General features: G+C 39.1%; 1 protein-coding gene across 7 annotated transcripts in view; it reads left to right on the top strand.

Annotated features, from left to right (window-relative positions):
* The window catches only part of MAST4 (microtubule associated serine/threonine kinase family member 4), a 545,073-nt gene that overhangs the window by 406,593 nt on the left and 114,154 nt on the right, over window positions 1-24,326 (top strand). For all 7 annotated transcript variants that reach the window (XM_058563945.1, XM_058563939.1, XM_058563942.1 and 4 more), the window contains one exon: window positions 20,091-20,179. In XM_058563945.1, the coding sequence (XP_058419928.1) occupies window positions 20,091-20,179 (89 nt within the window). The remainder of the gene's footprint in view (window positions 1-20,090; window positions 20,180-24,326) is intronic.

The raw sequence follows: 24,326 nt of genomic DNA, 5'->3' as shown, positions 1-24,326 counted from the left end.
TCAGAGCTTATTCAGATATTTTCTGCTAAAGTGTTGAAAAGCAACACATCCGTTCTGGGCCCTGAGCTCCTAACGTAATTGAAATGCTCTCTGTCACCACAAAAGCATGGCATTTCTGCAACTTTTGGAAAAGTCTCAGGAAGGAAATGGATGGGGTTCATGCCAAGTCATACTTGTGGGCATTTGGGTGGAGCGTGGTGGGGTATGTAACAATGATTCCAAAATGACAAGGTCCGACCCTTCTCCCTGTGGTGCTGGATTCCTAATTGACTTCTTACTTAAGTGATTTTTCCCCATCGGTTACACAGCCACAGTTCTATAGTGAGGACCAGGTGACCTTCCTGAAATCTCGGGCTGTGTGATAACATATGATTCATTCCACATCACTAACCCCAATACTGGGAGCTTTATGCCCTCTTAACATGTGACAGTGTGATTCTAGTTAGGTTCGGCATCGCACCTTCAACTTTGTAAGTATTCTGCAAATTGAATGTGATACTTGATATTCCAATGCAGTGTGGTAATCACCACCCAAATATAAATTCAGTAATTAAAGCTCCAAAAGGAGTGAATATATTTAACAATAAATGCTAGGGAAAGATTATGTCTATAGAGTTCTTTATTATTTTGGAGTAACTGATTATGTCTACTGCTATAAAAAGAGTATGCTCTGTGTGGATATTCTAAAAGGGTAGTCTTCATTTATGAGTGCACTCATGTAACTCAGGAGGTTAATTTATAAACAAACAAATGGTTCCCCTGAAGGACTGCTAGTTTAGAGCAAACCACTGAGATTACCTGCATTCACTTTCAAGCCTCTGCAACTCCAGGGTTGTATGTGGGGCTTTTATTGGCATTTTAAGTCAAGGAGACCTTTTTCCTCATGGCTGTGCTATTTGTTGAGTTGACCAAGCATGCCAGGGTCTAGCAGTGGCTCCCCCACATCATTAATAACTATTAGAACTGGGCCTGGTCTGGCTTTGCTTAGCGCTACTGTGACAACACAGCCAGGAGCCATTAGATTGTAATTAAAGGGGAGCAAACGATTCCTTCCATTAGCAAACTGTATGGTCAACATTCTGTGCTTTGTGTCTGTTTTCATGTTTTAAATCTGAGGAGGGATGGGTTTTGCTAAAATAATAAAATGACATTTATTGGTGATTTCGTGAGAGAGATAGTTTGCTGGTTTCTGGGTTGCTGTGAGTGAGTTAGGGCTGGCTGGTACGTCTCAACCAAGGGTGATCTGGTGTTCGCTTTTTCTACTATAGCCACTTTCTTTTTTTTAAAATCACTTTATTGAGGTATAGCTGACATAAAAAAACTGTGCATATTTAATGTATACAACTTGATGAGTTTGGAGATAAATATACACCCATGCAACCGTCTCCACAATTGACGCCACATCATAGCTGCTTGATACAGCCTTTCTGATGTCGGCAAGTGATGGGGAAACCAGCAATTGTTTCCTACTCATCTGAGTTGCTTATAGTCCAGGCCCACGTGGAATGATGAGGCCTGTTCTACGCTGGGCTATGGTACTCTGGGATGCCTACTGTAGCAGGAAAATCTGTAACTGGCACTTGCAAAACATGGCTCTGTTCTTAACTCTATCCTGCTCACCTTTATCCCCCAGCCACACACATGCCCATTATGGGACCTGTCATCTTGTGCCTCTTGGAGCCCTACATTGGAAGGGAGTGGACACAGGTCCTCATCACTCACATAGTCAGATGCACAACCAGACACCTCTGCCTTCTCCCATTCCCCACCTCAGTCTTGGGAAAGCTCACCTCATCTTCTAGGCTTAGGTAGTTCCCCCCATTCCATTCCCCGGAGGAGCATCACTCATAGGCTGTTTCGTCCTTAGGGAAGGGCCTGGGTGGAGACTTGCTGCGATATTGTGATTTGTAAGAAAAATATATATTTGGTCATTCAGATGACCAAAATATATTTCTCATATATATTTGGTCTTCATCCTATGGTTCCTGGCTCACAGCTCCCAAAACCTTTGGAATTTCCTAAGTGTTGAGAATAATAAGGATGTCTTTTGTTATGTTAATGAGATGACTTTTGGAAAGCACCCCAAGGATGGGGGCTGGTTACCAATGGAGCCAATCATGTGATTAGAAGGTTAGTGCTTTCCATCTCAACCCCTGAACTCCAGGGAGGAGAGAGGGGCTTGAGGTTGAATCAGTCGCCAACAGCCAGTGAGTTAATCAATCATGCCTGTGTAATGAAGCATCCACTAAAACCCTAAAGGACAGAGTTCAGAGAGCTTCCCGGTTGGTGAACAGGTGGAGGTGCTGGGAGAGTGGTGTGCCTGGAGAGGGCATGGAAGCTCCGCGCCCTTCCCTGTGCCTTGCCAGTGCCTCTCTTCCGCCTGCTGTTCCTCAGTTATATCTGTTTATAATAAACTTGTAATCTAGTAATTAAAATGTTTCTCCGAGTTCTGTGAGCTGTTCTAGCAAATTAATCAAACCCGAGGAGGGGGTCTGGGAACCTCTGATTTATAGCCAGTCGGTCAGAAGTACAGGTAACAAGCTGGGTTTGCAACTGGCAGCTGAAATCCAGGGAGAGGTCATGGGAACCTCCAGTCTGTAGCCAGTAGATCAGAAGCACAGGTAACAGCCTGGGCTTCGCGACTGGCATCTGAAGTAAGGGGTGGGAGGGGCAGTCTTATAGGACTTAACCCTTAACCTGTGGAATCTTACCCTATCTCCCGGTAGATAGTGTCAGAACTGAGTTGAATTCTCTGCTGGTGTCTGAGAATTGTTTGCTGTTGTGGGGAAACACCCTCGCCACATTGAAATTGGATGCTCAGAACCAACCTACTTGCCTTCAGGCTGCCTCCTAACTTCTTCCACTCCTGTAACCAAAACCCACGGAAGACCCTGTAAGACCCGGGAGCCCAGACTCTGAACACAAAGACTTCTTGGAATGAGGGAAGGAAACCATACTTTCTGTTCTCCTTCAGTAGAAAGAATACAAGTTAATATCTCAATAAATTATCCTGTCACAGGATACATTTGTCATCACCCTCTACCTTCCTCTGTTCCTCTGGGGAATTGTGGCTAGCAATATTAAAAGACATCAGCTTTTCTTTGTAAAACACACATATTTTTTTCAGTTTAAGAGATTACAGCATTCATGATTAAATTTTTTGAAAACTAAAGCATAAGCACACACTTTTATACTCCCAGACTCCTACCACTGAGACATAATCACCGTTACTATTTATGTACATTTCCTTCCGGTGCATTTTCTTTGCATTCTGTATATTTTAAACATGTTTGATATCACATTTGATATCTACACTCCACCTCTGCCTTTGTAAGCATTTTTGGAATGCTATCCTATCTTGTGGTTGTAGCAAACCTTATTAACTACTTCATTCAGGGTTTTTGGAATAAGACTGATCATTTGTCCTACATCCTCTTTTGTTCTCTGTCATCTCAGAGACAGGTCAAAAAGGGGTGTGTATGGGGGGGGGCGTGGATGGTAAATTGGCTTGATTAGAAACAAAAATCTTCCACAGAGAGGAGACAGTTCATTTTAGGGTGGTTGTTGAGTGATCTCAAGAAAAGAGAAAAGTGAGTGGGCAAGCAGAGACGTTTTGTTGCAAGTTCCAGCTTCTTGGTTCTCAGGCGGTAAGGCAGTGTCTGTCAGCCTCAGTCCTTGTACCTCTTTCTTCCCTCAATTCTGGACTTCTTGGTCATTTGATTTCAGGCTAGTGTGAGTCAGGCAGAACTAGGTCTTTACTGTGGGGTAAATTTTTAAAAATACATATTTCATTTAGTACATAAAAAGCAATTGGAGGACAGAATGACCAAAAAATGAGCCATCCTAAGGAAAGTTGCCAACCCTATTTCTATTCCTGAATCTTATCAATTTTTCAAAAAACATTTTAAAACGATTAGGGAAGCAATTTTCTTCATTTCTATACAAATTGATTAACTCTTTCTCATAGATGAGTTAGAGATTAATCTTGTTGAGGTAAAATCATGTCTTACAAGAGGAGGTTGAAAACTAATCAAAGTTCTTTCTCTAAGAGGAAGTTTTAACAGTTGAAAAATGACTAATCTCTGAAGCAAGGCTGTGACAATGAGGACCCAGAGTATTTGGGGGACAGTTATTATCTATCATTAATATACACTTCTTCCTGACTATGGTGGCAGACTCGTTGCCAGTATTTTTTTTTAATTAGAACACAGACATTAATTATTAGTTCTACTGATATTTGCTATAATACAATAATTCTAAAAAATATTTTATAAATGGAATTATATGTCTTAGGTTAACAATCTATTATAGACACAGTAAATAATCCTTCTGGGACCTCCCCTACCCCCTCATTCCCTATTTCATATTTCTCAATGATAAAATTACTCCCTTGTTAAGTATTTTTACTTTCTGTAAGACTTACTTGAGAAAATGCCTTAATCTGATTAGGATAGGAACAATTTGCCTGCTTGAATCTTGAAACTTTTCCTTAACAGTTGCATTTCTAGTTTAGGTGATTGTATGTTGATTTATTTTATTTTGGTCTTCAGTCTTTTTTTTTTTTTTTTTTTTTAACATGACTGCCTACTTTCTGTCAAATCTTGGGTAGGCAGTTTTTTGTTTTTTTTTTTTGTACTCTCAATTACACAATATCACCTAACTAAACAATGGAGCTATTTAAAACCTCAGGAAAATGTCTCCCTGCCCAGATTTCCTGATTGAAAACGCGTAAGCACATCTCTTGGGGCCTGGTACCAGTCCTCCTCTGCCTGGGGTAGAGACACTCTTAAAAACCTTGGGGGGTTTTCAGCAGAGTAATAAAGCTGCACATCAGAAAGCCAAGTTGAGTTAAAACAAGAAAACCAAGTTGATGGTTGTATTTTTGGCAGAGGAGAGTAGGAGATAATTCTTGTGAGACTGTTTATAGCCTCCATTTTGTAGAAAGATGACATGACCTATGGCTTACCACTCATCTGCTTCTTTTACATTATTTTAAAATATTGAACCTTTCAGATGCAAAAATACGTAACTAAGGTCTTCGTGTGATTTTTTTTTTAAGTAAAATGAGAGACTATTTTTGTCATTTGAAAAACATAGCATCAGCAATTTGGTGTACTGTCCATGAGGCAGATTAGCTAGTAGCACAAAGTGGTTTTCTCCTTACTGTATAATTATGTGAGTTCAGAAACTTTGGTGCCTGGTGTAATAAACAGTCAGTGTAGCTAATATCTGAAGACCCAGGCAGAAAATACTCTTTGCTATGTAAGTGAGCCCTACAATTTTATGATTATACTGCAAATGAAAATATGATGTGACCACAATGCCAAAGGAATGACTCACTTAGTAGCTATTGACAGATTTTATTTTTAAGATGGTTCAGCTGCATTGTTTTTTTCATATGTGTTTTGCTCTTGCAGGAGGATTTTGGGTCTATTTAGAAAAATAACAAACAAAAGTAGCCAGTGGAAGATTTCACATTCATTTCTTTCATAGTGTCAATGATTTGTTTTCTGTAAGTTGAAGTATCCTAATTCTAGTCTTAATATGCAATTTAATTTCATATGGGGAAGTTACTCAGGGTCCTTTTCAGTATGGAAATTTTACAGAGTAGGGTGCCATCTCTCTATACCATTGAATTTCTACTTAAAAATGTTTTTGCGTGAAGGTCAGGGATTCCATAACTTTAATAAACAGGAATCCAGGAACACAATGAACAGGAACTCTCTGAGTCATGGCAGAATGCGTTTAGGTTGGATGTCTGGTGAGTACAGTGAAGAGGCGGAGTTGGTGTGTTTCTGGAGCTCAAGGTACTTACTAATAAGGACCAAACCCCAGGCTAGGGACAAATGAGGTCACCTCTTTAAACACAAGGCTGGACCTATGAGAACTAGATGGCCATGCCCATAAGAGGCAGGCCAGGATTTGAAGGTGAGTGAAGCCAGCATTAAACTTTTCCTTAGTAACTGATGTTTTCATGACACTCTAACTTGGCTGAACGCCTGTGGTAGTATCAATGTAACTCACCCAATTTGGTGAAGCCTCTTTCCACACACAGACACATTCTCATACATGCTCTCCTAGAGTCTGGGAGGTCTCTGGGGAGCAAGAATAGGGGAAGATGCCAGACTAAAGGAATGGCATCTTGAAAGAAGAAGTACAACAAAGAATCTAAGATTTGGGGTCACAAGTTTATAGAAGTTGTAAATGTGTGGATTTTATAGTGTTGAGTTTGTTTTATTTTGAGATATATCATTTGTAAATACTTCAACTTAAAAACAAAAAAGCTTGTCTCAATAACACAGTCGTTATACCTTATTGTACGCTTTAGATCTTCTGCGGGCCAAATTCGCTTCCTGATGCATATTACAGTGTGGGCAATTGGTCCTTTTCTCCAAAGCCAGTGCAAAGATGCTGCACATCACAAATTTAATGTCTGTGTTCTCTAACACTTAAAGAGTCAGGTATCTAGAAATAGAGAAGCAAAAAAAGCCATATTAAAAGGGGCATGATCCAGAAATTTGGATTCAGTTTTGAAATCCATTAAAAAACAGTAGAACAAAAAAATCGGATTCACACATGCTTCAACACAATTCTCTTCCCTAGTTGTGTCTGACTAGACCAGCTGGTTTGGGCAGGGATGAGGAGGAAGTGCCTGCTTGCCACGGATAATCCGTGTGTTGGGTCATCTGCCTTTGGATCCTTAAGAATACACTGTGGAGGAGGGAATGTCCAAATCATGACATCTGTCTGTCTACCATGAGCCTGAAAACTCTGTATACAAGTGTATCCCGGGACAAAAAGCCCGTGACATTGGGCTGTCTTTCTGCCTGGGTCAGGCTTACCACCTCCAGAAAACTGAACTTCTCAGTTCTTCAGTTTTCACATCTATAAGATGTGGATAAAAATAAGTCCTACCTGGGACCGGCCCCCTGGCCTAGTGGCTAAGTTCAGCATGCTCTGCTTTGGCAGCCCGGGTTCAGTTCTTGGGCCTGGACCTACACCACTCGTTGGCGGTTATGTTGTGGCAGCGACCCACATGCAAAGTAGAGGAAGATTGGCACAGATGTTAGCTCAGGGCAAATCTTCCTCAGCAAAAAAAAAAAAAAAAAAAAAAAAAGTCCTACCTCATAGGATTGTCATGAAAATTAAACCATTGCTTTGCATATATTAAACACTTAGTCAAAGTTAGCAGTTACTATTATTATTGTTCTTGTTATTCACATTTAGGTAGACCTCTCCATGAAGCTATCAGAGGTTGCTTGGGGAGTATGGTAGCAGAGCAAGGGATGTTAGTTGGCTTGAACGATTAAGGCATTGAGCTGAGGTGGACTGATGCACGTAGTCCTGACAATTGGTCTGACACACTGAAGTCTGTTGGGTGCAGTCGCTTGCATGTCCCTCTACTTTGATGTTTCCAATTTGAAGCCCTTGGCCAGTGCTTGGATGGACACTTGAACTTGTGGTTCTGCAGCTTTTGTTTTTCTATGTTTCCAAAGCCAACCAACCAATTTATTGTTACATTCTTTCTATAACTGTGTTAATATTTACATTTACTATCCAGTAAATGGAACCAGCCTCTTTAGCTCTTGCATAATTCATTGTATTGATTTTAGAAGTTAATTCCATGGGCATTCTTTTTTGTGTGTGTGTGTGTGAGGAAGATCAGCCCTGAGCTAACATCCATGCCAATCCTCCTCTTTTTGCTGAGGAAGACTGGCCCTGAGCTAACATCTGTGCTGATCCTCCTCCGCTTTATGTGGGACACCACCACAGCATGGCCTGACAAGCTGTGCGATGGTGCGCATCCGGGATCCAAACCCGGGCCGCCCGCAGTGGAGCACACACACAACCGCTACGCCACGGGGCCGGCCCTCCATGGGCATTCTTAAGCTTCTTGTTCTAAGATCCTTGAGAGAAGGCCTTAGTGTAACATTCTGAGTATGAAAACATATATGCATGAGAGAATGTATGCAAGAGAGAAAGACCAAAATGTTTTATTTTGACAGCTAATATTTATGAAGCACTTGCTGTGTGCCAGGCACTATGATCATTTCTTTACGTGCGTTATCTTGTTTAATCCCCTCATAGCCCTCTGAGGTAGTTCATATTCTTATCTCCATTCTACAGATCAGTAAATTGAGGCTTAAGGAGGTTGGAATTTGAAACCAGATCTACCAACGGCAAGTAGTTATATTTCTTAGCTCCACTCTCCTAAGAAATAGCCAATCCATGAAATCTAAAACAGAACTGTCTCTTCCTTTGTGGAATAGAATTGCTATACGGTCACATAAGAAGTGGTTAAATGTGTCTCTATGTCTAACGCAGATTTGTAACTTTCAATGTGCCCTGATTGTGGGAGCCACATGACCTCCCTTCCATGGCCCTGTTTTCCGCTAGCTGGTGGTGCTGCCTTGGCAGTCACTGCATCGTCTTCCAGACCTAAAATTGTGTTACTCAGGCCACATATGGCAAGAGTGAGGAGCATTCATTACCCAGACTGAATACTGAGCAACTTAAAGGCCAGCTTCTTCTGGTATCTCCCCAGCCCTCCTGTCTTTAGCAACAGAATTGGCTCCTCATGGCCAATTTCATCTTTGCAAAATGAGAGACCGGCTAAGAAAACATCAGTGGATGCAAATGAGAAAAAGAAAAGACATATGTCAAGTTAATTAAGGGAAAACATTCCTTTGACCTCTTGTTTTCTTCTGTGCTTTTCACGAAGGTGGGCTATTCTTCCCTCCTTGGACGGCTGCGTCCCTTTCATGTTGGACATAAATAGTAGGGGACCAAGTGCTTAAGTACGGGATGAACACACAACTAATTTTAATCTCCATTTGGCAGTTTTCCTGTTGTTTCTCCATTTAGGAAACATTTTCTTCTACTTCTGCCCATTATCACAGCTTTGACATGCATGTCATTAACAGAATGTCGTTTTGCAAGATACTGAATTAGGCGCAGCTAGCAGTAAAACATACTGAACAGAAAGATACTGGTTTTTTGCCACATGACTTTTCCTCACAGAAGAGAACAAAGTGGAGCTCTGGTGTCGGCTCTACATGTGTGTGTGTTTGTGTTCCGACTGCGGAGGCACATGGAGTCAGGGACAGTTCCCTCGTGGGCAAAGCGTTATGCCAAATTGCTGTAAACGCAAAATGCTTTCCGAGCTGGAAGGGTGTTAAGTAGTCATGCTGTTCATTCTGGGCTTGTCATAAATTTCTGTTGAGTGTCGTAAAAGGAGATCCGGTGGTCACGGAAGTGGCCTCTCCTGCCTTTTGTGGGTCAGGAGGAAGCGATCCCAGAGTCCTCTGAATGTGAAAAAATGAGCAGAGCTTTGGTTTTTATGGGTACTGTTTAATTATGTAGCTAAATTACCCTACAAGACTAAAATAGATCCACCAAATTAAATGTTTCTAGGTGTAGCAAGTTAAACTGAGATTTAATTTCTGAATGGAGAAGGCTTGAATAGGAAAAACAATATTATATCAGTTCAGCTGTTATATATATATCCAAATCTTATTTGGATATAAGAAAATCTTCCAATCCAGCCTTCTAAAGCTTTGACCATTTCTTAAAAACAATAAAAGTAGGAAATAGTACAAGGGAAAGAAGTTAGTAGTAAAATTTTATTGTGGTATTTCCAAAAAGGCAGATCAGAATGCTAGATTTAAGCTGTTGTGTTTACTCTGGTTTGGTGCTGCCACCACTTTCAAAGGCTTTTAAAGATTTATTTCCTTGTCATTGGCCAACTGAGCATAATCCAATGCTATTAAATTGATTAAAAGTAATTTTTATAGTTGGACTTTGAACTTAGTTTTCTGCTACTTAGGAAAAAATGTTTCAACTTGTGCCTTTTATCCATACTGAGGGAAACATGAGAGTTAAAAAAAAAATGTGTTATGTCACACACATCCTCCCAGCCCACCCAAACACACACACACACACACACACACACGCACACACACACACACACGTGCAAAGTGGAGGTTTAGAAAAACATTAGTTTGTATTTTCTTTGTTTTTCTTTGGGTCCCCAACACGTCTGTAGATTTATCTTTGGTCCCTGACCACAATTGCCCTGGGAACAATCAAAGGCTTGGGTATTGGCCTCATAGGTATTTGACCCTGACTCTTTACCCAGTTATAAAATTGGGGGCCATGACTCCACCCCTCCCCCAGCTGCCTCTCATTGCCACTTTGATGGCCCAGCCCCAGGTACGCCCAGCCAGGTGCTAGCAGCTCTTTAGCCTTGCAGAACAGATTAGACCACAGTTTTGAATGACTCCATACAATGTTTTGGCCACATCAGCCCTTGGAGCAGTTTCCCAAGATAAAGCACATGCCCTTCAACTCTTAGATCAGAATTAATTACCTTGCCTTCCCAACACTCTCTTCACACCTCATCCCAAGTAGAAACAATCTTTTTTATGTGTCTCTGGTGTGAGGTTTGAGCTGTTGTGCTCTGTGTGACTAATCTTAAATCCAGAAGTCGTCTCCTCATTGACTCTCCCAGCCCTCAAGTGTCCTCATTCAAATTGATGACCTGCCCTGCTGTCTTAGGATTCCTAGGAGGCGCACAGACCAGGTACCTCCTGTGACTGTGTTGCAGATAAATTGCACTAAAAAAATTCACAGGTGTTGAGACGCTTCTCACTTTAATTACTTTTTACTTCTAACATTTTCAGCAGTTGAACTTACTCTGCTGCTGTAAATCTCGTATCATTACTGACTCCTCCTTGACTTTGGCCACTGTGTTAGGGCTCTCTTTTAATTCCACTGATTATCCCGTTGTAATTTTATTCAGAATGACGGGTATGTCGGTTCTCCCAATGAGATGTTTCACCCCATCCACATAGCACCACAAACCTGTCAGCTCTTTGTGTTTTCTCAGTTACACGTGGCCTTGATCAATCTAGTAGTATTAGACTCTATTATAATATCGTCTTCAATCAGTTTAGTCTTATAAATTAGACTATGTTTTTCCTCCAGGTTAAATTATAAACTTAAAGGCAGGAACCATATTTAGTCAGTCATTCAAAAATATCTACTGAATATTTATTCAAATCATTTTTATTTTCTGTATTTTTCTGGGTATCCAAAGAGATTCACTATTATATAAAATATAACCTTTGCCCTCAAGGAACTTATCCCCCCTCCTAGATTGTAAATTCCGTGTGGAATCCCCGGTGATATTTACTGAATGAACGAGTGGATACTCTGTGTGCCAGGATCACTGTGGTATAACATGGTGAATGTCAGCTACCCATCAGTCGTGTGCTAACATGTGACATCAGAGCTCACCATATCAGCCACATAGAAATAGCTCTGTTGGTATGTCCAGCTTTGAAACAGCCGCCAAATGGAATAACTTGGAAGAAAAAGATTTAAAAATTTTTGTGTGTATCTGGCAGATCACTGAGATTAAGGAATTATTTATAGAAGACCTGTGAAATAAAAGGATAATTTGCCATGCATACTATATACTATGCAATTCTAGTGCTTATGATTTATGAAAATATGTTTCAAAGCTGATTGGGATTTTATCTCACCCTTTAGATAGCAACAAATTTTTGTTTGTGCCTCTCTTCCAGATTCTGCCTTGGAATACAGTTATCTGCGAATGAGTCTTATCTCTTCTTTCATACTTTAAACACTTTGAGAATATTTTCATTTCTTTATCTCCCATAGTACTTTGTACATAGGAATAGACATTCCATAAATGTGTGTTACAGTGAATAGTGTCTTGCTAATACCTGTATGTTCAGCCATTTCTTTTTTCCTCTATGAAGACAGAAAATTGGGCCAGACTTCACTATGGGCTTATCTTAATGGATTAGATATATTTCCAAGTACTGTATACAGTAAAATATATATTTTCCTACTGATTTTCTTCAGAATTTTTGAAAGCTTGGAGACCTCTCCCTTCCTCTAGGTGTGTAATTAGCCTAAATTTTTTGCTCATAAGTGAAAACAGTGTGAGCAACCATTCATTTCTATTATAATTAATGCCTTTAAAAAGGAGTTTTTTGGGGCCGACCGGGTGGCATAGTGGTTAAGTTCGCACACTCCACTTTGGCGCCCCGGGGTTCACGGGTTCCGATCCTGGGCATGGACCTACGCACCACTCATCAAGCTGTGCTGTGGCAAGCATCCCACATATAAAGTAGAGGAAGATGGGCTTGGATGTTAGCCCAGGGCCAGTCTTCCTCAGCAAAAGGAGGAGGATTGTCAGCAGATGTTAGCTCAGGGCTAATCTTCCTCAAAAAATAAATTAAATAAATAAATAAATAAATAAATAGATAAATAAAAAGGAGTTTTTTTGCTAATGGAAAATTTAAGTTCAAATATCAAGCTGATAACATCAATAATAAACATTCATCATTACATCCCCGGATAACTATGAACTAGGTTATTACATTGAAGGCCTGAAGCACTCAGGCCTGTGTTGTTGTCAGCACAGTATCAGCACTTACTCTTTCTGCAGTTTTTTGGAGGCTGTACAAAAGAGCATGGACTAGTATAATGTTTGCAATGAATTTTGGGGCCATTTTTTTTGCATGAATTAATTTAAAATTAATTTATTATTAAAAAATAAAATACTATGTTTTAAAGTAGAATCACAGGAGATGAGAGTGTATTAGAAATGCACATGAACTTAACTTCCTAACTGGTCTCTCTACTTCCTCCTTCAGTTATTTCAATCTAGCAGCCAGAATGATTCTCTTAAAAATCAGGGGGCCAGCCCCATGATATAGTGTTTAAGTTTACGCACCCTGCGTTGGTGGCCTGGCGTTCGCAGGTTCGGATCCTGGGTGACGACCTACACACCTCTCATCAAGCCATGCTGTGGCAGTGTCACACATACAAAAAAATAGAGGAAGGTTGGCACAGCTGGTGCCTCAGGGCCAATCTTCCTCAAGCAAAAAGAGGAAGATTGGCAACAGATGTTAGCTCAGGGCCAATCTTCCTCACCAAAAAAGTCCCTCAAAAAACAAAAATCAGATTTTGTTCAAAACCTTCGAACAGCTTCCATCTTCATCCAGACTAAAAACCAGTCTCTGTGCTATGGCCTGCGAGCTGCTGCAGATGTGCCCCTGTCATCTCTCCACCGTCATCTTTTGCTGCTCTCCCTGGCTCTCCCCTCCTGCCACACTGGCCTGCTTGCTGTTCCTGGAGCATTCCTACCTCAAGGCCTTTGCTCTTACTGAAGGCTCCCTCATCCTTTCCAGTGAGAGTGAGACCTTTCCTGACCACCTCTTTAAAATTGTGATTTCCCACACCTGCACTCTCTGTCCTACTGTCTACGTTATTTTTCTTCACTGCCATCTCTCATGCTATAAATGTCATCACCATCTCACATACTATAAATTTTACGAATTTGTTGTGTTTATTATCAGCTTCCTCCTCCAGAAGGTAAGCCCCTTGAGGGCAGCAGGGACTTTTGTTTGATTAGAATAGTACGTACCTAGCATATATTAGGGACTCAAAAAGGAATTAGTTGAATGAACTAATGAAAGCCTGGATGGAGCCTTGATTTGACGGGCCATAGGGGAGACACTGGCAGTGCCTTAACTTCACATAAGTAACAAAGTATGTCACAGAGGCAGAACTATTAATGCTTTGTTCTCTGCTGCCTTCTAAGGAGGACTAATGCTTGTCCAGCCAGCCAGCAGGTATGGCCTTGTGCTGCTGTTCAGGAAAAGGGGTAGAGCTGAAGACTTGAAGCCCAGAGAAAGGATAGGTTGATTTACATAGGAAAGAAAGTTATTTCTGGAAGAAGACAATAATATAAAAGCAGAAATGGAGATAAGGTAGGAATATTTCTGAAGGAATAATCAGATTTGGGGGGAAAGTATCCAAAGAAGATTTTATGGAAGATTTGGATTATGTTGCATGATATAGTTTTTCTTTCAAATACAGCCTCAAAGATATTTTTCAAGGCTTTTGCAATCAGATTTGCAAATACACAGAGGCCTAGATATTTCATGTGCAAAAAGGAAAAAGAAATGTCCACGATATGTATAATTTTAATGTGTATAATAATACTAAAATTTGCTTCAAATGAATAATCTAAAAAAGGAATGAATTAGACCATATTTATGTTGCCATGGTTGAATCTCAAAAACATAATGTTGAGTGAAAACATAAGTACAGAATATCTATAATGTACAGTGTGTTCTAAAGTATAATTTTTACAAAAGTCTAAAACATGACTGTCATAGAAATATCAAATGAACGTGTCAAAGATTTTATTTAAGTTATTAATTAATGAGGACAGCAGTAAAATATTAAAACAAATTCAAAGGAGATTTTGAAAGCCAGCTATGCAGAGAGATATAGATGTATAGATATAGACATAAATACAGATATGGATATTCACTCAATCAGGAATGATGAAATGAATTTGCTAGTAGATGTAAAACTGGTTAATATCTTGTAGGACAATGATATTAAATGTTTGGGGTCGTCTTTCTATGGAGTGGAGGTCAATTGTATCTGTACCATACAAAGTTCATTTACATTATTATGGACAAGAATCACTTGTATTACTACCAGATTTCTAGAACTTAACTTCTACCCCTACAGAGCTTTAAAATAGCCTAGTCATTAGAAAGACAATGAAAGGTGTACACCCTTATATAGAATCAGATAATCCCCCGGAGGGTCCACTATACAAAGCCTAACAAGCCACTGAAAGGAAAGCCATTCATCTCTTTTGCACAACTCCAAGTCTTTGTTAGATTTTCCTGATATGTGATACCACTAGCAAAAATGTAAACACATACACAAACCACAAACGTTGTTCATAGGTATACATGTATGGAATGCTAAAGTACAAAAGTGGATGGGAAAGTCACAGGCTGTAATTCTTGTAGTAGTCGCCTGTTTGGGGAGTGGAAATGTTTATTGGTTTGGATGTCAGAGGGTACATTTCTCCCTATCTCTGAGATAGATAGGTAAGTAGGTAGGTAGGTAGGAAGGTAGGTAGATAGATAGATTTTAAAGGTTGGGAACAAATATGACAAAATGACACATCTGTTCATTGCAGGTGGTAGGAATTATTGAATTATTTTTCTATGTTTTCTATCTCTTTAAAATTTCTGGGGCTATAAAAAAAAGTATATAACTATTTTTATCATCTAGTCCAACCCTCCATTGTATGGAAACAGAAGCCTTCCTGGTTTATAGCATTTATCCAGCAACACCGTGTTAGCTAGACAGTTTCCGCCTCCTGGTCAAGCCCGGTTTCCTGCGTTTCAGCCTTCCTCTTTGCTTCAGGAAGATTCCTACGTTCAGATTCTATTACGGTATTAGGAAATGGTTAGCAGATGTCCCTGTGCAGTAAAGCTTAGGTCTATAATTGGTCTCCTGTGCAAATTTATCAAACTTTTCATCAAGATGAATTAATATATTGTAGCCTAGCTTTTCAGAATGACCGGGGCTTTTTTTATGCAATTCGCTGTGAGATCATTGCCCCTCAGTGGTGGTCAGTCGTGTGTCGTACTGAGTGTCGACCTTTCAAGTCAGCTGTGACTGTTAGAAATTACTGCCTGTTGGGGTTTCCTTCCTCAGCTTGTCTTGCCATGGTCAGACATGATCAGTATTCATGTCTCAAAATGAATGTAATTTGAAATTAATCTGGATTTCAACTACTCAGAACAATTGCAAAAGGCCATAGCCTGGTGGGCCTCGTGGCTTTTACAGACCTGGTAGGCCATAATTAACAGGTTCTTCTACCATGAGAGATATGACAGATCCAGATGTGAAACGCTTAGAGGTCCCGCCAGACCCTCCATATGGAGCCCTGAGCATAAGGACAACCTAAGCAAAAATGGAATAGGGATGTTTTGGACCAAAAATACATGCACCACCTTCCCCACCCCTCCTTCAGCTTAGTAGCCCGTATTTCTCTTTGTCTCACACTGAGTCGGGCCTGACTTGGATGATGAAATGCACGATCCAGCTCTTTGTCTTCCTAGCAAATGGAAGGCACTGTGGGTGGTTATTAGGAGATTGAGAAGCTCCTTGTGAAACTGCTTTAGAGAATGGGAACAGTGAAGTCAGGGAGCAGGAGTGGTGTCCTATTCAATCCTCACTGCCGACCCATAAAACACTTCCTGGTGGTGGCTCATGTCACACTAAAACATCTCCACCCCAGCGCCCATCCAACTGTGGCTTTCTTACTCACAGAGTGTTCTGTCCCTGCCTGCCTTGCCTCCCAGCCTCCAGGGGCCAGCCAGTTCTACTCACTCAAAAGTACTGTCATTGTCTTTCCCCCTTCCCATTCTTCTCAGATCCCAAGTCCACCGTCAGCAGTGTTTGTTGTACTGTGTGTGTATGTGTGTGTGTGTGTGTGTGTGTGTGTGTGTTGTCTGTGCTAAATTCAGATTTTGCAAGTAAAGAATCTAACTGTGCCATTGTGTCACCTTCCAAATTGAGAGAATGAACTGAGCGTGTTATCCACAGGCAGAGTGTCTCCATGTGTTGCTTCAACTGGAGAACTGAAGAGGAGGAGGTGCTTTCTGGGAAGTGGGTATGCCTGTGTTTGGCTTTCAGATAGGAACTTGGGCAGGGTGAATGGCTTCCACTTCTGCTTAAAGAATGAAGCAGAAAGAATGCATTTGGGGATGGATAGCTGAAACCAGTTCATAACTGATCTTCGGTTCCATTTTTGCAATCATATACCTGTGTCTCTAAGGCTGAAAACTGGAGATAACTCTTTACAAGCTCAAATGCTTAGGTGAGGATAAATTTTAAACAAGTTGAGAAATTTCTGCTATTAGAGAAGTGATGTTCCTGTTTTACCTGGTAGGACATCACTTGTTTTTACCTCGAGTGACACTGCTTGAGAAAAAGTAAGACTGAATTGACTTAGTCATGTTAGTGGAAGGGAAGGGACCTTGATCTTGCCCAAGTGGCAATATTTCTACTACTGTATCGCTTTGTAGATTAAATGAGTAGGGTGTGGTCACCAGCACCTGGGGAGCCTACCTCACACTTGGATGCTATAAGCTTCTCTTTTCATCGAAAAGTGCATGCTACCTGGATGAATAAATAATGACAACAGAAGTCAGCTCAGCATTTTGCACCAGTGTCATTATTAACGTGGGCAGTGCCAGGTGCTGTGGCAATCTGGGTACTAAGTACTCATAGGTCCTGCCCCATAGTTTTCTTACTATGGGGTTAAATGCAGTTTTTAAAGCAATAAATTAGGTGACTCTCAGAAGCAAGTACTACTGAGATTGGACTGCCCTCTGCCCCACCTTGGAAAGTTATCTACAGAATGTCTCAGTAAGGTCCCAGGATTCTAAAAGTATTAATATATATATATCAGGATTTAGCTATTTGGAGATTAAATGCAGTATAAAATGCCTCTTAACCCTAAGAATGTTAGCAACAAATAAATGCTTTGGTGAGGCCTAGACTCTTCATGATTGTGAAGATTTTGTGTACATGTGGAGATCTCTGTCTTGGCCTGTATTTTATGGTCTGGTTTTGCCATACTGAGTAGTATTGCATTTTTAAAAGCTTCCTGTTGGATTGTTGAGATTCAAGAAAGTTCCAACTGTTATAATTTTAATACCCTCTCTAGCTTTATGCTGAAGATCTACAGAGGGGTTAGAGAAGACACTTGCAGTTATGGAGTGTGCTTTGATTGTTTTGTTCATAGCGTTTGTCCAGAAGATATGCCTCTGATATTTAAGGTTTTGTGTAACATGCTACCAGTACCTTAAATATGGGAAACTGTTCAAATTAGGAGGCAATTTGTTTTTAACTTCTTTTAACTTGCTCATGTATTCCTGGACGAAGTAGCCCATGTTTTCTTTCACTCTAAATTGCGTTCATAATCATCTGTTTGTAAAGATTACCAACTTTTATAGAGAGTTGGCAAACACAGGATGAATGTAATATAGACTGTTTTCGTATTTTTAAATTTTATATTTTTATGTTTTTATATTGACTAAACAAGTATATTACATTTTCAGGTTTTATTTAGACATTTTTTGAGATTTTTTTGAATTACATTTTTTAAATCAGTACTTTTCCACCCTTTTTTGGTGGATTTTAAATAACTGATAATATTGTGAGAGTTCTTTATTGTGTTTTTGTTTTAAATCTAAGTTGTTGCCTATTTATTTTGCTTGTTGTGGTAGTGTATTAGTCATTCTATGTGTTTTTTAGGAAAATATAGATTTTTAAAGTTTTCTTTAAGAAATATTTTCTAAATTTTAGCTTTAAGTAAGTCAGCATATTTCACTATGTAAGATATTCATTAGATTACTATTTCTATTGATACACATTTCTTATTCATTTTATTTACATATATAAACATTAATAATTAAATGTCAAGAGAAAATCTTCATAAATGATTTAAATCAAATACTAAATGTAAAAAATAATACAAGTAGCCATTTTTGTGATAGTTAACCTGTATTTCAATTAATTTGCTCAAATTAATGCATAAGTTAACTGAGATTTACAGGGTATAAATCTGTCATTTATAATTTCTTTTATTAACATCAGCAAGTTGATATATTTAATATTCCTGTATTGAAATGAAAAGAGACATTAATTTGAATTAACACTAAATACATTATTCAGTATCTTTTAAAAACAATCTATCTGATTTAATAATTATGAATTTAATAGGCGAATACAGTTCTTGATAGATGAGTTGATATCACAATCCACCTTCATAATTAAGTATCAAGGGTCTATTCTTATTCAACAGCTTCTTTAAGGCTGAGTAAACGTGATCTTAGTTAAACTCGCAGATAGTGCTATGGGGTGTTGATTGCTCCAGTAAGGAAAATAAAAGGATGCAGCCTGACCTTAAGAAGTTATGAGTATGGGAATGTTGACAAATGAGAATAAGCAGCAAACATCTAAGAGAGAGGATTGGTTCCCACGTCAATATTGCTGAAAGAAATTGGGTTTGGTTTTGAAATGTATTATTTGAATATTTAGAAATGTTCCTTTCAAATATTTTGTACAAACTCTCAAATATGTCTCCTATACCTAGTTTAGAAGTCAGGTGAAAATTCCTATTTCAAGAACTTGATATAACAGATGTATGTTCTGAGTTAAGAAGACATTACAATAAACCTTTATTGATGGTTGAGGGCAGCCTGAGTGTGGGAGGGTGGAATCACAGTGCCCTGAACCTTGTTAGAGGTGAATTCAATGAGGTAACCTGCTGGTTTTTATTAGCCTTGTCTAACTACTGTACTGATAATAGAGAATGAAGTGCCCGTCTGTACTGAAGAAAAGCAGATGAAAATAAGATAATGTCCACTCCGTCATCAACCAGTTTTGCATTTGTCTTATCCTTTGAGGCTTATGAAAGTTACTTTGGAATCAAATTAACCATTTTATAACTTTCTGCTAGCAGAAACAGGAAAAAATAGTTGCCCTGTGCCCATATGTAGCAATTTATTTCTCCTCACTGAGGATAAAAACAGTAGGTAGTGTGCCTGTGCAAAAAGGCTTTGCTGTTATTTTAATACAAGAATCTGTTTTTATGATTCCAAAATGTTTACCTTAATAAGGAATTTGAATGCAGTATACAAGATGAAAAATGAATGAGTAGTGAAATACATTCATCTTAGGCATCAGCTGTTCTATTGACAAAAGGCACAAATATGAAATTTGTCTAAATAATTAGATTTTTAATTAGTGCATCATTGTAAGATTAATGTCATTGCACTTCACTGCATGTAATTTTGTATTAGAAATTTTGTGTCAACAAAGATGCTACCTGTGGTTTGCTGGTTTCAATCCTTAATTTATCACTTGTGTGTATGGCTTGCAAATTTGCAGTCAAGAGCTGAAAGAAGGCATTTGATTATAGCTTCACTGGTGGTGAGGAATACTGATGGTGTTATGCTGTGTGAATACATTATGTTTTCTAATATGCAAGAGGCAGCCACCCCTCAAACATTAGCGAGTGCATATTATCTTGCAAAAACTTTATCAGCAGCGTGAGCAGATAGGTTGTTCAACCTCTAGTCTATACCTATGTTGAATATACCTGAACGTTATTGATGCTGTGTTCTCTTTCTAAAGCTTTCTTTTTACTTTCCTTTTGACAGTTGCCGAACAAGCAACCGAAAGAGCTTGATAGGCAATGGGCAGTCACCAGCATTGCCTCGACCACACTCGCCTCTCTCTGCTCATGCAGGTAAATTACCCTTTCTTGAGTTTTGTTGTACTTATTTTTGCTGGCTTTTAAAATAATCCAGGCATTTTGTAATTCAGGTGTCTTCACATCTTATTATCTTGGTTTTCCTGTTGTTTTATCAATAAGTTGTTCTTTCTGATAAGTCAGCCCAAACCTTATCCTCTCTTTCAGAGCTTATGGACTCTGAAATTGAGAATTCCTTTTTGTATGGGGTCTCTTTTCAATTATGTCTTTTTTCATTTCTAAATTTGTGGATGATACAAGGCATTTCCATGTTAGGATTATCTTTAGGAAATGCAGAAATGTTAGTTCACATGAAGAGGATTGTTGTTAAGAACAGTAGAGAAGAAAAAATATTTTTCCTCTACCCTTATAAGTTCCCCACTGGGCACCCTGTAACCAAAGACAGATTAACAGGAGAAAAGCATACAAATTTATTTAATACAAGTTTTACGTGACATGCAAGCCTTCATAAGGAAATGAAGACACAAAGAAACGGTTAAACCTGAGTGTTTTTATGCTAGATTTGATGAAGGATGGAAAGTTGTGCAAAGATGTGACAGGACAAAGGTGAGCTAATTGTAGTAAACTGGGGGAAACTTAGCATGGCCTGTTCGTTCACATTCCTCTGTGTCCCTTTGTCTTCAGAGATAAGTATGCTCCTTCCTCCGGGTATAGGGAGGGTACTTCTCACATAAGGGTTTTATGACCTACTTTAGGGGCAGGTCGGAAAGTCCTTCCTGCACATGCTGTTTCTCAGATTCCTTCATCTTAAAATATTCAGTATGCCAACATGCCATATTCTGAGGTCAGGTGTCCTAAATTCCATCAGAATTATTTAGCATTTTTTTCTCCGTAAAGTTGAAATTATCTATTATATATATTAGCTATTACAAACAATGCTGCTATGAGCAGTCTCGAACGTGTCTTCTCTTGTATGTATGCAAGAGTTTATCTAAACTTTGACCTGGCAGTGGCATATGTCACTTATCTAATGCGTCCATAACCATTGTAGGGACAATGAAGATTCAAGAGATGAGGCCCTTGGCCTCAAGTACTAATTACAAGGCAGGTAGAGCGATATTACAACAACTACAATGAAGACTGCTTTGTACATCGTGGTTTTGTTTTGTTTTTTAAGTTCTATCCAATATGGTGCAAAGAAGAAAAGGGTTAATTCCAATCAGGAAAGTCTGGGAGAGTTTGAAGGAGTCACTTGCTCAAGATGTTGAAATATGGGCAAGATTTTGGCAGGTAGAAATGGAGTGAGAGAAGGGGAATTCTCAGTGTGTGGCCAGAGTGTGGGATGTGTATGCGTGGCTGTAAGAGAACATAAAGGTGGAGAGAGAGAGGAAAGTCAGGGAGTAGAAGGAAATTTGACTTTGGGTGCCTTTCAAGGATTTTGGGGAGGATATGTGTTTTAGGAAGATGTCTTCAGAATGTCTTAAGGATGGTGGGTTGAAAGGATGAACGAGTAAGCCCTACCTCCATTGTACTCTTATGAAAACTCGAATTTAACACTGATGGGCTTTCAGATGATATTGATTTCATATTTGAAAGTAGGGCTGTGACTCTCCCCCAGAAGGCAATCCTTTTGCTCAGAGGGGCTCTCAAGTCAAGAGGGGGAGTTATCTGTAACATGTTTGAGGAGCAGAAGGGGGAGAGAGAGGTAGTTGCCCCTGTGGAATGAAATTTTATTTTCCCCATAGTAATAAATGAAAGATGATAAAGTAAATAAGGTAAAAGATAAATTGATAAAATTGTGATACTGTCACAAGACCACCGAAGTCCAGAAATGCCACTCCCAGGTAAAACTTCAGAGAAACTTTTGCACATATACACAAGAAGACATGTTCTAGACTGCTCATAGCAGCATTGTTTGTAAGAGCTGAACATTTGAAGCAATGTGAACATCTATCAGTTAGAAAATGGATAAGTGAATCGTGGCATAGTCAGCCACAGAACACCGTACACATAGAAAACAAATGAACTAGCACTGCACATGTCTATGTGGGTGAAACTCAAGGATGGTGTTGGGCAACAAAAGCAAACTGCGAAAGAGTATTACTTGAACCATTCATGTAAGATTAACATGTTGCTACATACAACATTTTGTTTAGGGCTACACACACACATAGACACATGAATATGTATGCATATGTATATATACGTTTGTAGTAAGAGTCTGAAGGAAAACTTGGTAATTTTAAAGACCAATTTCATGATATTAGTTACCTCATACCTCAGGGATGAGGGGTAAGCAGTTGGTAATATTATTTTTCCAAAGCTGCGTGATGGGTTCACAACTGTCTATATTATTACCATTTGTACTGTGGAGATTTATACTACATCATTGTCATAACAGTAAAAGCTGACAGAGGGTCTAGCAAGGCCAAATACCTTATGCGGGGACTGGAATCATATCCTTTTTTCATCTTTACATTCCTCCAGCACAGTGCCTGGCAGTACATACGAGGTGCTGAGTGAGTGATGACTTCTGTTTCTTACAGATAATTCAATAGTGATTACAAACATTGGATCCTACTCCTCTTTGTAGTGTTCTGCAGTAATTGTACCGTACTTTATGTGCCTGTTGATTCGTCTTTTATTGTTGTGATTTTCTTCAGTTCTAATATTGAGATTAGAGAAAATGTAGTTAAGACTTTAATAATCCTTTTAATTATTTTTTTCTTTTCTCTATGTAGACTTAGCTTAATTTGTTCCATTCAGACATAATTTTAGTAATATTTAATCAGAGGAGTGGGCTGAGAAGCCGGTCTTTCAGGTTCTGAGAGTATTTTTCCTTGTGTTATGGAGCCAAAACAGGTTATTATTCACTCAGAAGGGGTAGAAGTCTGTCAGACTTTTTGTGAGAAGTATCATTTATCACAGTCTGGTAGATTCCTATTTCTGTATAAAAGAAGAAAATGTAATTAAATGAAGGACCAGTCCTCATGTCTTGATACTGTGAAATGCCTCCTCACTCCCCACACCTCTTACTTCTTCCTTCCTATTGCTACAGTCTCCATCGTGTGTTTGTTACACAGAGTGCCAGGTGAGGGTTCCTAGATGTCTCCATGAGAAAGAAAAACTGTCATCTCTCAGTGCCTATTGACCCAAAAGATAAAGTTACACTTTCTATTTTTCTTAAGTAGGGATTATGTGAGTCGGGCCATTTGCCCCTGACACACGAATTTATACCCATCAAAAGAATTGGTAGAGATGAGAACATTAATTTATTTGTGTAGATGTGTCAGTAGTGCTCTGAGGAAGGAGAGACACTGGTGTAGTGTTCTGGAGCTTATCTTGACAAAGAAAATAGTGTTTGTGGAGAGCCCGGGATTCCTAAAAGAACAGTGAATAGGACAGTCCCGTTACAAAAAGCAAGCGAGAAAATCACAGGCTCCTAGATCCAGAAAGATTCTAAGCATGAAATTTAATCCAGAAGCCCCAAAGGATAAGACTAGTGTATCTCTCCTAAAATGACAATTTCTATGTAGTCAACAAAAGCAAAAGAAAACAAAGTGTGAAAAATATTTTTATAGCCCATAACTGGCAAACATCTGATTGCCTTAATGTACCAAGAGCTTATGTAAATTGTTATGAAAATAGTGAGTGTACCAGGAGAAAAATGGGCAAAAGATGTAAATGGCAGGTCACAGAAAAAAAAATAAAAATGGCTAACAAAAACATGAAATGATGATTCATCGCAATCGTAAAAGAAATGCAAACCAGAATAACGAGATAGTATTGTTTACCTAGCGTATTGTCAAAAATTTCAAAAAATTGATAGACTCCAATGATAGCAAGGTGTGGAGAAGCAGTCCTTCTCACATGGTAGAAGTGTTGGTGTGAATTGGTACGACCATTTTGGTTAGCAGTTTTCAGTACTGGTTAAAATTTCAACTGCATTGACCCTTTGGCCCAGCAAATCCATCTCCAGGAATTTATCTTAGTGATATTCTCACAAAATAACAGAAAATCATGTCTAGCATTGCTTGTAACTAGCAAATGGAAAGGTAAGTTGTTACCACTTTATTATTTAACCTGTCTTTCAATAAGGGGCTGGTCTAATAGAAAATGATTCAGGAATATAATCCAGCACTTCATGGTTGTTATGAAGAATGAGGTGGACTTTTATGTTCTG

Source organism: Diceros bicornis, chromosome 20, assembly GCF_020826845.1.
Source record: "Diceros bicornis minor isolate mBicDic1 chromosome 20, mDicBic1.mat.cur, whole genome shotgun sequence".
In the NCBI taxonomy this organism is placed as follows: Eukaryota; Metazoa; Chordata; class Mammalia; order Perissodactyla; family Rhinocerotidae; genus Diceros; species Diceros bicornis.
Note: the sequence above shows the minus strand (reverse complement) of the source record. Positions and strands in the feature narration are given on the sequence as shown.